Below are 15,049 nucleotides of genomic sequence, written 5' to 3'. Positions count from 1 at the left end.
ATACCAATCACACCCTGAAAGCTCTGCTTGCAATTAGACCCACCTGAGGCCCACTTCCAACTGCTGGAGAGGCTTTTTTCAGTCGGAAAGCAGTCTGCTGGAGGAGTAAGAGGCTCTCTGTGGTTTTTGGACATTTTGAAATGGCAGAAAATGTTTCTGAGGAGCCAATTGTCAGAAAAAGGAAAGTTAAATTTAGTGAGCAGGAGTTAGAGATTCTTATTGAAGAGGTGACTGCGCACAATGATCAGCTTTTTGGAAAGCTGTCCTTGAAGGTTCCTGAAGGGGTCAAAAGGAAAATTTGGCTTGGAATTCAATCAAAAGTTAATGCAGTTGATGTTGCACACAGAGACATCAACAACCTTCAAAAGAGATGGTATGACCTGCGTAGTCGTGCCAAAGAGAAGATTGTGACACGCACCAAGTCAGCCAAGAAAACTGGTGGTGGGACTCCCAGGGACAGACCAAACACTCCTCTGGAGGACCTGATAGAAGGAACCCTTACCACTGAAGCGGTCATTGGAGTCATAGACATTGATACTTCAGATCAAGCAGGACCCTCACAAGGTAAGATTTTTTTGTTTTTCATTCAATTGTCAATGTCACTTTGGCACACATGCTCTTGACTTGGAAACTGTGCAGCAGTTGTGTTTTCTGAATGAATGTTTGTAACAATAATGAGTTCTTTAGTGGTGAAAGCAGTGCAACCTGGGAGTTGTAGTTTCCTGGAAATACCCTGACAGATATGCTTTATTCACAAACTTATAAAACAACAAACATGCATGCATTAGTTTTGGATAATAAATAGGCTTCACACAAGAGAATGTCAATGTAATATTTTTTAATTATACCAGACAACACATGTTTTACACTTCACAAACTCATATTAAAATACACTCTGTTTAATCTTAGATGCAGAAGTGGACACTGACTTCATTGAGTTTGCTGAGTCTTTCACTCAAAATCTACTGGAATCTGCAGAAATGAATTCTGGATCCACTTCTCCCACAGTGCAGCCAACACATTCACAACGCAGAGTGCGTCACATTCTAGAGTCAGAGAGTGAAGAGGCTCCTAGTGTCACTGTTGAAAATCAAAACTTGTCTGAAAGTCAAGCACCGGTTCAAAGTCAACAATGCAGGCGACAGAGGATTCAGCCTTTTGTGAGGCGGAGGGCACGTTCTTCATTCCACCAATCAGCCACAGATGCAGATACAAGTGCCAGTGAAGTTGAGCTGAAGCTGCTCAAAGTGCAACGTCTACAGGGAAAAGACATAAGGGTGATAAAGGGTAAATTTAATCAGGTCACTAAGGACATAAGTGTTATTAGCAGAGCTCTCGCTCAAATGACCAAGATATTTGAAAAAGCACACTCTGAATCATCTAACAAACTGGACCGGATGGCAGTTGCCATGGAAGCAATGTGCAACACAATGCAGTCTCAACAAATTGCAAATGCCAAAAGATGTATTAAGTCAATGTTAAGTAATCAGGCATGTTGCAGGTCAATGAATATGATGTGCCGCACCAATGCTCAGCTCATTAAACCAGTTCTGGACATGCAGAAAGATGTCTCCCAGTGTTGTAGGGACATAACCAGAGGAATAAATGCACTTGAAAGCATTGCAAATGACAAGCAACATTGTACTTCTAGCAGTTTTTGTAAGGAAGGCTCTCTATGTAAGGAACAAGAAAGTAATAATGCAGAAGGAAGTACTAGTAAAGTAGGGGAACGTCGTAGCCATAGGAAATGTGACTCAGGAAATGGTAAAAACATTGGGATAGCTACTGCATCAGCTAAGGCATTAGGGGTGCGTGGTAGAAAAAAATGAAAAGATTGTCATCTACAGGTAATTTTTTTTTTACAGTTTTTAAAATTTTCAGTCTATGTACAGAGTAATACTTTCTGTTTGCATTTGTAGAGAAAGAAAGTACATGTCATCTTTTGAATCTATAAAGCATGTGTTTATGAACTTAATAAACCAATCATGTTAGCACACTCAAAACCCTTGAAGCGTCATACCTCTGCTAAAAATAATGTTGAGTGATCTCTGCCCTCCTCCTCCTACCCTCTGCTGCGTCAGGTCCATGTGCTCTTGGTACAGGTTGCTGAGGTTGATTGTCAATGTTCTGAAATTCATCCTCTACTTCAAGTTCCAGGCCTCTCTTGGTGGCTACATTGTGAAGCATGGCGCAGGTTGCAACAATCTTACAACATATATCTGGTCTATATTGCAAGGCTCCTCCTGTTTTATGCAAAATTCTAAATCTGGATTTCATGACACCAAAAGCCCTCTCTATGACATTGCGAGTGGCAATATGTGCTTGGTTATACTGCTGCTCCTTGCGGGTAGATGGATTTAGAAAGGGTGTAAGTATGAATGATCTCACTCCATATGCACTGTCACCTTTGGGTTTAAACAAAAGGAAAACACATTTTACAAATATGTCCCTAAAGACCATGCTCTCAGTTCTCCAACAAGTACATTACTCACCAAGTAAATACCCATCATGAAACTCTCCAGCAATCAGTCGCCTATGGATGGCACTATGTCTGAAAATAAAAGAGTCATGGGCACTACCAGGGTAGCTTGCCACTATGTCTGTGAATATTGTTTTGGCATTACACACTGCTTGTATGTTCATAGAATGGTAGCATTTCCTGTTGCGAAATATGTACTCGTTCTCAGAGGGTGGGCATATGGGGATATGTGTCCAATCTATACAGCCAATTACATGAGGGAAGTTAGCAATGTTATAGAAGTCTAACTTAGTTTGGAGTAAATCTTGCTGTGTGTTTGGAAAAGAGATGTAATGCCTGATCCTATGGAGCATGGCATCTAAGAAATTTCTGAAAAATCTAGATAAGGCACTCTGCGACACACCACCAGCAACAGCAATAACACCCTGAAAAGACCCTGAGGCAAGAAGGTGAAGGCAACACAATACTTGGACATGAGTGGGAATGGCTTGGGTTCTAAGGGTTTGTCTTTGAAGAAAAGGGTCCAAATCTGCTATTAGCTCTATAATGGAATCCACATTAAGCCTGTATTTATAATACATTTCTGCCTCAGTCTGGCCAAACAAAGTTATGTGCACTCTAAAAATCCTGTCATTGAGCATCCTTCTCCCCCTTGCAGCAGCTCTCAACCTCCTCCGACGTGCAAATGCAATGACAGCAGCCATGGTAGAAAAGTGTATGCAGCATTTTGAAAGACCTTTTATGCACAATCACTGAGTTTCACCTGATTTCAAGTTAGGAAAAAAAAATACCACCTGGTCAAAGGGCTTCTAAAAATAAGAAATGCTATTTGCAATTCCTTAAAAATTCGCATTTTGCGAATTTTGATGCATCCGCTTTTGCACCTTTCAAATGCGATTCCTTAAAAAATGCGAATATTTAAGGAATTCGCAATCCAAATATACGAATTCTTAAAATGCGAAAAGAGTAAATAAATGATGCATCCCAAAAAAAGACTTTGCATTCGCAAACGGCTGATTTTTCCGAATCGCACCATTTGCGAATGCAAAAAACGTTGATGCATGTGGGCACAAGTGTGTGCATGTATGGAAATGAAAGAGAGCAAAGGGTTCTAAATGAGCTCCCCTGTTGTCTCAGATGCATAGATCTACTTCTTCTGGTATAGCCAAATAAGAACAGGGAAAACCTTTTCCAGAAGCAAATCACATTTGGCAACCTACCACAATGGAGGAGAAGATTCGGTGCCCCGTTTTATCCAAGGGAGGTGCTTTATGAAGCACTTGCTGTTGTGAATGAAGACTACTTTGTAGATCCTCTTTATCATACAAAGTCGCTATCTGCAGGCACAGATTCATATAGGGTGAGACTAGAGAGCGGACAGTGGATATAAGCACCAAGATATAGCACCAATCTCGTATCAACCAAAGACACGCGATTCAAACAGGTCCCGGACGGAGAGGCAGTTTGTTGCTTGGGCGTATATGGCCGAGCTGCAGTGGTAGTGATTATTATCACGAACTCGATTAGCATTACGTTTCTGGATTATACTCTGTTGGATTATCCATTGGAATACCAAGGAGGATATATATTTAAGAACTTAAATAAGGCTTTCCACTGGGACAACAATATTTGACGTTGGACTATCATATTCTTTAACCCAAACTCGCGAAAAATTGTTTGAGAAATACTCACTCAGTTACACCAATCCAGATACTTTAATCAGAATAATTTTGTTGTTTGGAAGGATCCAACACACATCTGTGGAAATCACTGTATATGTTGCCTACAATTACATACGCCCTGAAGAAGTTCTGGTGTTGAACGAAACGCGTTGGCTGATGATTCTTTTGACAAATTGGTATAAGAAAATAAACACGAATTGAGCAAATATCAAGACTCCTTAATTGGATGAGGACTCTGAAAAACTGGACATTGACTGTATTGTATTGGAGTGGTGCCCTAAAACTTGATGATAATCACAGATTCATATAGGGGGCAAACTTGTATTCAGCAGAAGTGTCAAAAGTACCTACAGCTGTCAAGTATGAATCCTTGAGCAGGACCTTATTTTTTACTAAGAAACTATACTCAGTGCAGGGACAGATTGAATGCTACATCATTCATTTACTCAGCATAGATGCAATCTAAACATGAGGAATACAGAGTAAGACCAACCAGCCAGCAGAGCCAATACATGGCTCAATGACTCTGAATTGTACAATAAATAGTAATTCTGGGGCTTTTAAATGTTAATGTACAGACCCCTGCACTCTATGGTCAGGGTCCTGTGTGGGCTAGTACCATCAACACTACTTAGAACCCCTTAAAGAGCAGCAAGATTAATAGGTTAAAAAAAAGCCTGCAGTTTCCCAGAGCATTGCTGGTTCAGGAAGGATCAGTTGTGGTGGTGCAGAGCCATGGAGTTAAAGAGGATGAGGAGACACATCAATGAAGGAGCACTGTGAATGTAAAGTCATTACTTTGTACCATACAGTAATGGTGAAAAGTAATGGTGTATGGTGTATGTTGTGAAAATTTATTTTTCAATGTTATGTATATGTAAAGTTTTTGCAAGTGTGTATAATTAGTCTGTTGCAAAGTAAAGAATGCATCAAGGGTGGTTTCTGAAGTATAAGATACTCAACCAAGTGAAAAGCATTTTCATACATGCCATGTCTTTTTACGTGTAAGGTGATGGTGCAGTGATTTGCACAAAATAGATGCCATCATTGGCTACCACAGACACGGATTAATTGATGTAATCTGTGATAATTCACTACAGAATCTACGGTATAGTGGATACACGCATTTTTAATACAGTAGACCCATTAGTGGCTTTTAATTTACAGGCCTGGGGTGCATGTAGTACCGCTTTACTAGGGACTTATAAGTGAATTAAATATGCCCATTGGGGATAAGCCAATGTAACCATGTTTGTAGGTGTGAGCACATGCACTTTAGCACTGGTTAGCAGTGGTAAAGTGCCCAAAGTCTTACGGCCATCAAAAACAAGATCATGAAAATATGGAGGAGTAAGGCAAAATGTTTGCAGGAATGCCACCCTAAGACTAACAGGTCTAACAAAGGGTCATTTGGCTGCCCTCCTGTTTGAGCTACATGGACACAACACAATTCTAGGGTTCTTTCTGGTTTCCAGCAGCCCAGAACAACTGAATCTGACCTGGTCCCATCTGTTGGCTTCTGTGTTAGTGTGTGCTGACCTCCAAGTGTTGTCCTCAAGGTCCTGGCTGGAGTCAGAGTGCATTTCCCCTACCAAATTGAAGGTTTTACTGGATTTGACGCGGACCGACACTGAGAGACACAGAGCCCTGCAAAGCTGCGTGCACAGCTTCTCACAAAAGGCTTGAGTAGATCCAACACTGGGCAATGCAGAACCTCACAGAGATGTGCAGCTCCCAACTGAAAGCCTCACCACATCCAGTGCAACAGGATGAACAAGTTACTTACCTTTAGTAATGCCTTGTCTGGTAGAGACTCTATCGAGCTGCAGATTCCTTACCTTAGAATATTCCCTAGGCATCAGACTGGATGCAGAAACTTATGATGAGCAGTACTTAAGTGCGTCGGGAAGTGGCGTTGTTCACCTTCACATGGTGTTTTCGGCGTCGTCCACGCTGAAAGTGAAATGCACGGTGCCTATATACGTGCCACCTGAGTGTGCTGATGTGAGTTTCTTTTTGGAACTTTCTACACCAGAAGCTTAGAGCCACAAGGAACACTGACCATTGGTGTGCTAAGCTAGGGCCCTTAAAAAAGGGGAAAACCCCTTCACTCTAAAATCCATTCACAGAGCAGGAAGGATGAGAGGGTTGGTAAGAAGTCTGCGCTAAACAGAGTCTCTACCAGATAAGGCGGAACCGAAGGTAAATCATTTGTTCATCTGATAGAGACTTCTAGCTGCAGATCTCTTATTTTAGAATAGATACCAAAGCAATACCTCCCGTAGGCGCAAAGCGACTGTGACACCAGACCTGACTGTCCAGGCAGTAGTGCTTCTGCAAGGAATCTCACATTGCAGCCTGACAGATATCGAGGACTCTGCAAGCTAATGCCGTAATCGCAGTCTCAGCTCTGGTAGAATGTGATTGCAAGCCTTCAGGCGGTTGCTTTTAAGTTGCGTAGCAGATCTACTATCAATTGCGAGATGGTATGATTCTGCACTGCCTTCCCTTTTTTATCTCTGATGTATCCCACAAAGAATTGATCGTCCACCCAGAACTCTTTTCTGTGGTCAAAGTAGAACGACAATGCTCTTTTTGGGTCCAGCGCATCGAATCTCTCCTATTCTTTAGAGGGGTGCATCTGAACACAGAAAGTAGACAAAGTGATGGATTGTTCTATGTGAAATTGAGTTACCACCGTCATTAGAAAGGATACTTGAGTCAAAAGGACCAGCTTGTCTGGTAGATGGTAAGGTATGGAGGAAGTGCAGACAGTGCGTGCAACTCACTGACCCTCTGGTCAAATGTTATCGCCACCAGAAAGTTCATCTTGATGGTAAGGAGTCTGTGTAAACAGTTGTGTACCGGCTCAAAAGGAGCCCACATCAGGAATGTAAGAACTAAATTCAAGTCACACTGGGGCATAATAAAAGGCGCTGCTGGAAACATTAGTTGGTAGACTTTTAAGAACCTATGTACAATATGGTGTAAAGAGAGATGGCTGGTCAAGCAGAAGCAAAAATGGCAAAAAGATAACCTTTCAATGTGCCCAAAGCAGAGCCATGCTAGGCCAAGGAAAGAATAAACAGAAGAACTTGGGAAAGGGTCAGCAGCCAAATGGTCAACATGTTGCTCTATACACCCTGCCACAAACTTGCACCAACAACAAGGACGTTTGACTGCCAAGATAACATTGCATACTTCAGGCAGATGTTCAAAAGCTATCAAATGTCGCCTTTCAATCCTCACGTATGAAGACAAAGTGTTTTCAGGTTCCGGGGTAGAACCCTGCCCTGTTGCTGCAACAGAAGACCCTTCCGAAGATGCAGCTGCTCGGAGGGCTGATGCTCATGCTCAACAGCTCTGGATACCAGACTCTCTATGCCCAATCCAGAACCACAAGAATAACGTGGGCCTAGTTGTTCCTGGTCTTCTTGGTGAACTCTGAGCAGGAGTAGTGTTCGCGGAAAGGCATGCAGGAGGCAGGAGCTCCACTCAAGACGAAAGGCATCTCAGAGCGAGAGCAGCCTTTGAAACTCCAGTGTGCAAAACTGCTGACATTGCACGTTTTTAGTGGAGGAAAACAGCTCTAACTACAGACCTCCCCACTCCTACAAAAGACCTTGCGCTACTTCCGGATGGAGATGTCATTCGTGATCCACTAGGCATTGGCGGCTGAGTTTTTCCACTCTTGCATTAAGAGAGCCCTCCAGTTAGTGAACCACAAGGGATATGAGCTGATGTTCCAGCCATGCCCATAGGAGCAAAGCCTCTTGACAAATGGGCCAAGGACCCAACCCACCTTGTTTGTTGCAATACCACAGGGCTGTGGTGTTGTCAGCGAACACCTGTACCAGTTTTCCCCTGATTGAGGGAAGAAAGGATTTGCATACCAATCAGATCACCGGAAGGTTCAATAGATTGATGGGGTGCCTGGATTCTGCCAGAGCCCAGAGTACTCTGATCTCCACGTTTCCCAGATGGCTACCCCAGCCCACGAGTGACGCATCTGTCACTACAGCCAGATCTATTTGGGGAAGGAGAAGGGGCTGCCGCTGACCCAATCACAGTTTATTAGCCACCTATGCAGGCCTTATGCTGTTCCCATTGAGATCTGGACCATGTCAGAGTGATTCCTCTTATGCTGCGCTCAACTTCAGGTCCCACTGAGGAGCCCGTATATGCCAACGGACATGTGGCACAAATTGGATGCACGAGTCTGTGAGTCACTCTCACTGAAATCCAGGATAGAGGCTGAAACATCCGTATCATAGCCGGAAAATCCTGGACGTGCTGCTCGGGAGGATAAGCCCAAAATGGCACTGTGCCCAGACGGCTCCAATAAAGGGGAGAATCTGAGAGGGAGTAAGGTGTGACTTTGGCACATTGATTGTGAACCCCAGTGAATGCAAAAGCTTTGTCCTAGTCTGTAGGTTTTGAGAAGGTGCAGGTCTAGGATATGATGAAGGAACCGTCCTTCTTGACCAACAGAAAGTAGCAGTATAGCAACCACGACCTACTTCTGATGTCAACACCTTCTCTATGGCTCCCCAAAAGAGCCAGCACTTCTTAATTGAGTAAGGATCAGTGGTGTCGCAAGTGGGCGGCATGGGTGGAAGGGCGGTCACAAAGCAGAGGGAGTAGCCCCTTTGGATAAGCTGCAACACCTAAAGATTTGATCTTATTGATCTCCGGTGGTGCAGGGAATGGTGCATGCTGCCCCACTGGATACCTATGATGGTCGGAGGGAAAATTAAAGGAGTTTAAAGGCTGAGGCTCTCACGGGGGTGGTGGCTTGGCCCGACTTCTGGCTGCTTGCCCCACATGGTGTGTGGGAGCAGCATCCTCAAAAAGATTGTAAAACCTGTTGTCCATGATGACTGGGCGTGTAGAGATGCAGTTGAAAGCCCCTCCCTTCACCACGAAAGGGGCGGAAGGCAGACTGGGGTTGACGAGGAGCCATGCAAAGGCCCAAGGACCTTGTTGTAGCCCTGCTGTCCCTAAAGTGCTCCACGCTAAATCTGATTTCTCTCCGAATAGATGGGAGACATGAAAAGGCATGTCCATGAGCTAATGCATGGACAGCCTACAAAAAGCCAGTAGTTCTCAACCAGGCATGGTTCCTACAGGCAACTGATGACTAAATTGCTCTGCCCAGCGAGTCTGTCCTGTCCAGCCCAAATTTTATGGTGTACTTGGTTGTATTCCTCCCATCAGCAATAGCTTTAGAGAGTGTGGTTCGGGCCTCCTGCGAGACCATGGGCAGTACTTGGGTAACAGAGTCCCAGATCGTATGGGACTATTAGCCCAAGAAGAATACAGTGTTCACTGACAGCAGTGCCAGGCTGGTAGAAGACAACATTCTAGTCCCAAAGTTATCTAGCCTTTTGAATTCCCTATCCCGTGGAGTGGTAAGGAATGCCCCAGGGTTAATTTTGGAGGTGAAGGCATGGTCTACCACGCTCACTGGTGTGGGGTGAGCTTCCCCAGGGATGATGGCGGTGGACAATTGTCCTATACACAAGAGCCCCTGTGCAGGGTTTGGAACAGAATACGATCTTCATTAAATGGAGTAATGGCTCAGTGGGGGCAACTCCCGGCTGAAGCACCATCGTCAAGTATTTTGTCTTGACTGCTACTGAGGGTAGAGTAAGGTCCTGGACCTCAGCCACCCTCCGCACCATCACTGCAAATGAGGCACCCTCCTCGATAGTCACGGTAGGAGGAGAGACCAGTCCAGTGTCTAGGGAGGTGTTCAGTCCACTGGCATCCACCAGATCCTCATACCAGTTGTCCTCTGGATCTTCTTAGGGCTGGTAATCATAAGAGTAATTATATTCTTCCCAATTATCACCCAATCCAGGCCTGTCATAGGACTAGGGCACTGGCTCCATTATGGGGAGTTCTCCCCCGGTCTCTGCCGGAGCCGGTGTCAGATGATACCCGTACGTCTCTGTATCAGAGCCGGGAATGATGATGGAGGCAGCACCACTGCCAGGCATCAGTGGTGCAATCAGCACTGGAGTGGGCGCCGGGGAAGGTCGACTTCCCCAATGACTTGGAGTGTGCCGATGATTGCCAGTTATGACTCTGCGAACAATCTTGAACCCTCCATCCAACAGAGATCTGGAAAGTCGTGTGGTCATTTTGGTCCGCAAGGAGCTTTGCATGGTGGGGTTAGCACTTTCGGATGCATGGCAAAGCAATCCCCACATGTCTTGGCATCATAATCATGCACTAAACACCACAAGCACACAACAGCCAACAGTAAAAAGCGCCATCCTGCTTAAACCCTGCCTTCTTTGTGGACATCCTGCACACCAGGAGACAAAGTCTCAAAAAGTATTTGTCAAAAGGGTTGACAAAAGATAAGCTAAAAAGTGACTGCAAGTAGCTCTCTCCGGATCTGTGCTGACTGGAGCAGAAAGAAAAGAACTGATGTCAGTGTGCTGTGGTAGCACATATATAGGTACCATCCATGTTTACTTTCGGTACAGACAACGTCGCTCCTGCAATGCGGAGCCGAGCAAGGCCAGTTACCAGTGCGCAGGGGTACTGCACATCAAATGTTTCTGGATCCAGTCTAACGCCTGGAGAATGGGAATATTCTAAGAAAAGGAATCTGTGGCTAGAAATCTCTAACAGATGCCAAGGCATGTATGACGTTACAACGCATACTTTTACCACGCATACCTTTACAACGCGGTTTTTACCACGCATACCATTACAACGCATAGCGCTTAGAGGTGCTGGATAGTGGTAAGTATAATTTTCTATTCCAACTCCAGTCCCCGTGGACACTAGGGAAGGTGTTGGATAGAAAATTAAACGTATTCCCTATCCTAGAGCGCCCCCCAGCGCAATGCGTTGTAATGGTATGCGTGGTAATACATGCATTGTAATGGTAGTGCGTTGTAAAAATTTCGTTGTAAACGTTACATACCGATGCCAAGCGATGCAAAGCACCGCAAAGCAGCTAAACTCCTCACCGAAGGGTTCACCGGATTCAACACTAAGGGCCATATGTAGGAGGCCCAATACCGGTCGGTAACGGCCGAAATTACAGAATTACGGTCGTTACCGACCGGTATTGGGCATTTGAGATGTAGGGGCTAAATTTAAGGATTCTGCAATTTACCGAATCAGTAATTTAAGGAATCGGTAATTTACTGATTCCTTAAAATACCGATTCGGTGAATTACCGAATCCCTAATGTAGGGAGCACTCAAGTGAGTGCATTTCTGAGTTAAGGATTCGGTATTTACCACCAACTGGAAAAAGCAAATTTGTGCTTTTCCAAGAGTGCCATGTGGCAGACATACATGCCCTTAGGGTGTGTGCCACATGTGCACCCATGCACTATTCAGGGGCACAACAGGGTGTCAATGTGACATCCTGCCACCCTTGTAAGTCTTCCCCCTATTACTGATTCGGTATTTACCAAGTCGGTAATTCCCATTCATTCCTATGGGCCTTCAGGCCCATAGGAATGAATGAAATACTGAATCGGTAATTACCGAATTTTACCGATTCGGTAAAATATACCAAATTATTATCTACATCCCATTTACCGATTCTAAAATACCGAATCGGTAAAATTCGGTATTTTAGAATCGGTAAAAATGGATTACCTACATATGGCCCTAAGTGATGTAGAATCCTGGCAAGCTTTGCAGCTTCTGACCGAAAACCTCACTGGATCCAATGCAGTTTGACGCAGGGCAACGTAGAGCTAGGTAGAATTGAGTCGCAAAGTTCTCACATCGAAGTCAGAATGTTAAACTACCAGCAGGACGAACGCGGTCCTGTATCTGGCTCACACTCTGCCATGGTCAGCCTTACCTTGTGACTTTCTTGCATGAACAGATACCCACAGTTGGTGCCTAGCGCCTTTTGGCACTACTTTTACCTTAAACTTTGAAAATTGATAACTCCAATTCTACTGATTGAATGTTTGGTGTTTTGGTGGTGTTTTATATATTAAATTGGCACTCTTTTTCTGAATATGTTTGAAATTTTTCTTGTTTTGTGTTTTCACTTTATCACTGTCTGAATGCTACATAAATACCTTTCACATTGCCTCCAAGTTAAGCCTGAATGCTTTTGTGAAAGCTGCAAGAGGTTTATTTAGTGACTTTTGTGGTTTACCTTGACAAGAATTGTGATAATTATTTGGGGTAAGTCATTACCCCCTCAATGAATACTCCAATTTCTTACACTGCTGATCAGTGGTTCTGGAATTTGCTTGTCTGTGTGTGTGCTTTGCCACAAGGATGCTAGAGTGCTGATCAGGGGTAGGTGTGCGGAGGTAAGCACAGCTGCGGGAACCAAAACCCCTACAAACTTTTGCAACAACCAGTGAAAGCACTTTTAAGCATGACACTGCCCTATAGGGCCTGGGCCAAGGGCGTGCCCATCTGCGTCCGTCCGCTGTCGGACTAGGCCGGAATGAGCCATCCCCCTAACCCGTTCCATAATACTGGGTGAGTAAACCTATATATATACTTTTGTTTCAAAATCTTTGTATTGATTTTAAACAACAAACCAATAATTGTAGCTGCACCAAGCACAGTTCATAAGCCAAGAGTTACAGATATCGAAAAGAATACACAGCATATTCACAAGGTCTCAGCATAACTTAATTAACTTCAATCATGTCCCTAGTATAATAATCCTATCATTGCGAGGCTACAGATACAGCGCTTACATACTTTCAGGATGTGACTACGATTAGTGCTCGAGAACCTTTTTAAGGCACATAACTTTAAGACAAAACAAAATGTAAACAGTAAAACCATTCCATGGTGACTTTTGTTAATGAATAATGATCTAGCTGGAACTGGGAGTGGCTGAGGGCAGCTGTCGCCTCTCGGGCACAGCATTCCCAAGGGTCTCACATGTTGCTCCCTGATGGAGTAGTGCGGTAATCCCGCCAGAGGCGCCATGAGGTTCGGGGGATCCTGATTGCCCGGAAAGCTAAAGGTAACAACTGGACTGTTATATCTGAAAGAGTTGGAGGGCTCTCAGTCTGGGACCACAAGCGAACAGGGGCAATCCCTCCGATAGGCAGCTCACCAAAGGAGTCCAGACATAGTCAAAACCCCTCCTTGTGTCCTCAACTATGTCTGTCATTCGTTCAAGAGCCAGCGCTCGCCATAGTTGGGCATGCCGTTGAGTGAGGGATGGAGCTTCTGGTTTTTCAATGCTGCGGCTATTGCCATCTTAGCAGCTCCCAAGCATAGCCACATAATGGAGTGATCCCTTTGTGTTTGGTATTTCAGACTGGGGTCCGGTATTCCCAGGGGAGTGTGTTCTATGGTATCTGGATTTGGGTAGCCCAGGATCAGTTTTATTTGGGAGAGTAGTTCTTTCCAGAAAGGTTTAATAGAGGGACAGTCCCACCAGATATGACGGAAGTCTCCAAGCAAACCACAACCCGCCAACATTTATCTGAAGTGTTAGGGAATATTTTGTACAATATCTGGGGATGTGATGCCATTCGGACATCATTTTATAATGGGTTTCTCTTAAAAACATAGAACGGTTATATTTAGTGGTGTATTTATACAAGTAACCCCACTGTTTCTTCCCTGTGGGGGGTGGTTTGCATGGCGTCCCAGAATTTTATGTGTTGTGGAGCCGACTACGGCCTCACCGCCAAGATGAGGGAGTACAAAAATGATATGCAGCCTTTAGTTGTAGTGCCCGATTGTACACATTTCTCGATTGGGAGCAGGTCTCTGGTCGTGGCCAGTCACACCTGAGGTTGTTGCACCCAGTGTTTGAGCTATAAATAATGGTAATCTTCTGTGGGTGGCAACTTAAAAAGCTCTGCGCACCCTGCAGACGTAAGCAGCTCTCTTCTCCTGAAGAGATCGGATATCATGGGGCAACCACCTACCCGCCATTTATCAAGTGGTCCCTCCTAGAATGCCGGGGGAACGCTGGATTAAAATGGATGAGGGTACAGGGGAATGGAAAGGTCATCAGAGCAAGGTCCTAGTGATGTTGCCCCATATTTGAAGTGTGGTGGCCGTGGGGGTGCTGAGGTATACATTAGGTGGCCTGTTTTGCTTCTGTTTCCATGGGAGGTCCCATATGGTTCTGCCCACTATATGCCAATCCATATGGAGCCAATGTTTCTCAGATGCTTTGAGAGGACCATTCAGTCAGCACTCATAGTTGGGTGGTCCAGTAATACCCGAGGATGTCAGGAAGGGTCAGACCCCCCAAAAGGCGCGGTCTAATCAGTAGTCGCTGGGATAAGCGAGCCCTTTGTCCCAGCCAAATAAATTTAGATGTCAGCTTCTTCAGTTCTGCAAACAACTTCTTATCGACTTTATTTGGAAGGCCTAAAAGAGGTAAAGTAGATGGGGAAGACATTCATCTTGATATCATTTCATTTATTCTACCTATCCATGAGATGAATGCAGATCCCCACTTTTTAAAGTCAGATTTAAGCTGTTGCAGCAAGAGAGGGAAGTTAGTCTCACAGAGATCTGTTGTTTTGGGGGTAATTTGATGCCAAGGTATGTAATTTCTTTATGTATGCAGCAGAAGCGGGAAATCTCCTCGATCCCACCCACCACCTCCCGGGGCAATGTTAAGTTGAGGAGGAGGGATTTAAACAGGTTTACTTTGAATCCTGCGGCTCTTTCAAAGAGGCTGAGGTTGGACTTGATAGCTGGCAGAGAGATCAGAGGGTCAGTAATGGGAAGCAGGAAGTCATCCACAAAGAGGGAGATTTTGTATTCGTCCGCGCCGAACGTGACCCCTCGGATGACTGGGTTCACACTTATCTGCTTTAACAATGGCTCAGTGTAGAGAGCAAACAGCATGGGGGAGAGGGGACTGCCCTCTCTTGTACCCCGCGAAAGTTGAAAAGAAT

The 15,049-nt window shown here is 44.7% G+C and overlaps 1 protein-coding gene across 1 annotated transcript in view; it reads right to left on the bottom strand.

Annotated features, from left to right (window-relative positions):
* Positions 1 to 872: 872 nt before the first annotated feature.
* LOC144824675 (uncharacterized) overlaps positions 873 to 15,049 on the bottom strand; it is a 1,660,589-nt gene continuing 1,646,412 nt past the window's right edge. The window contains exon 13 of the mRNA XM_078683712.1: positions 873 to 1,256. Coding sequence (XP_078539838.1) covers positions 1,243 to 1,256 — 14 coding nt within the window. The 3' untranslated portion in view covers positions 873 to 1,242. The remainder of the gene's footprint in view (positions 1,257 to 15,049) is intronic.

The sequence above is a fragment of the Lissotriton helveticus genome, chromosome 3_1 (assembly GCF_964261635.1).
Source record: "Lissotriton helveticus chromosome 3_1, aLisHel1.1, whole genome shotgun sequence".
NCBI classification, from domain to species: Eukaryota; Metazoa; Chordata; class Amphibia; order Caudata; family Salamandridae; genus Lissotriton; species Lissotriton helveticus.
Note: the sequence above shows the minus strand (reverse complement) of the source record. Positions and strands in the feature narration are given on the sequence as shown.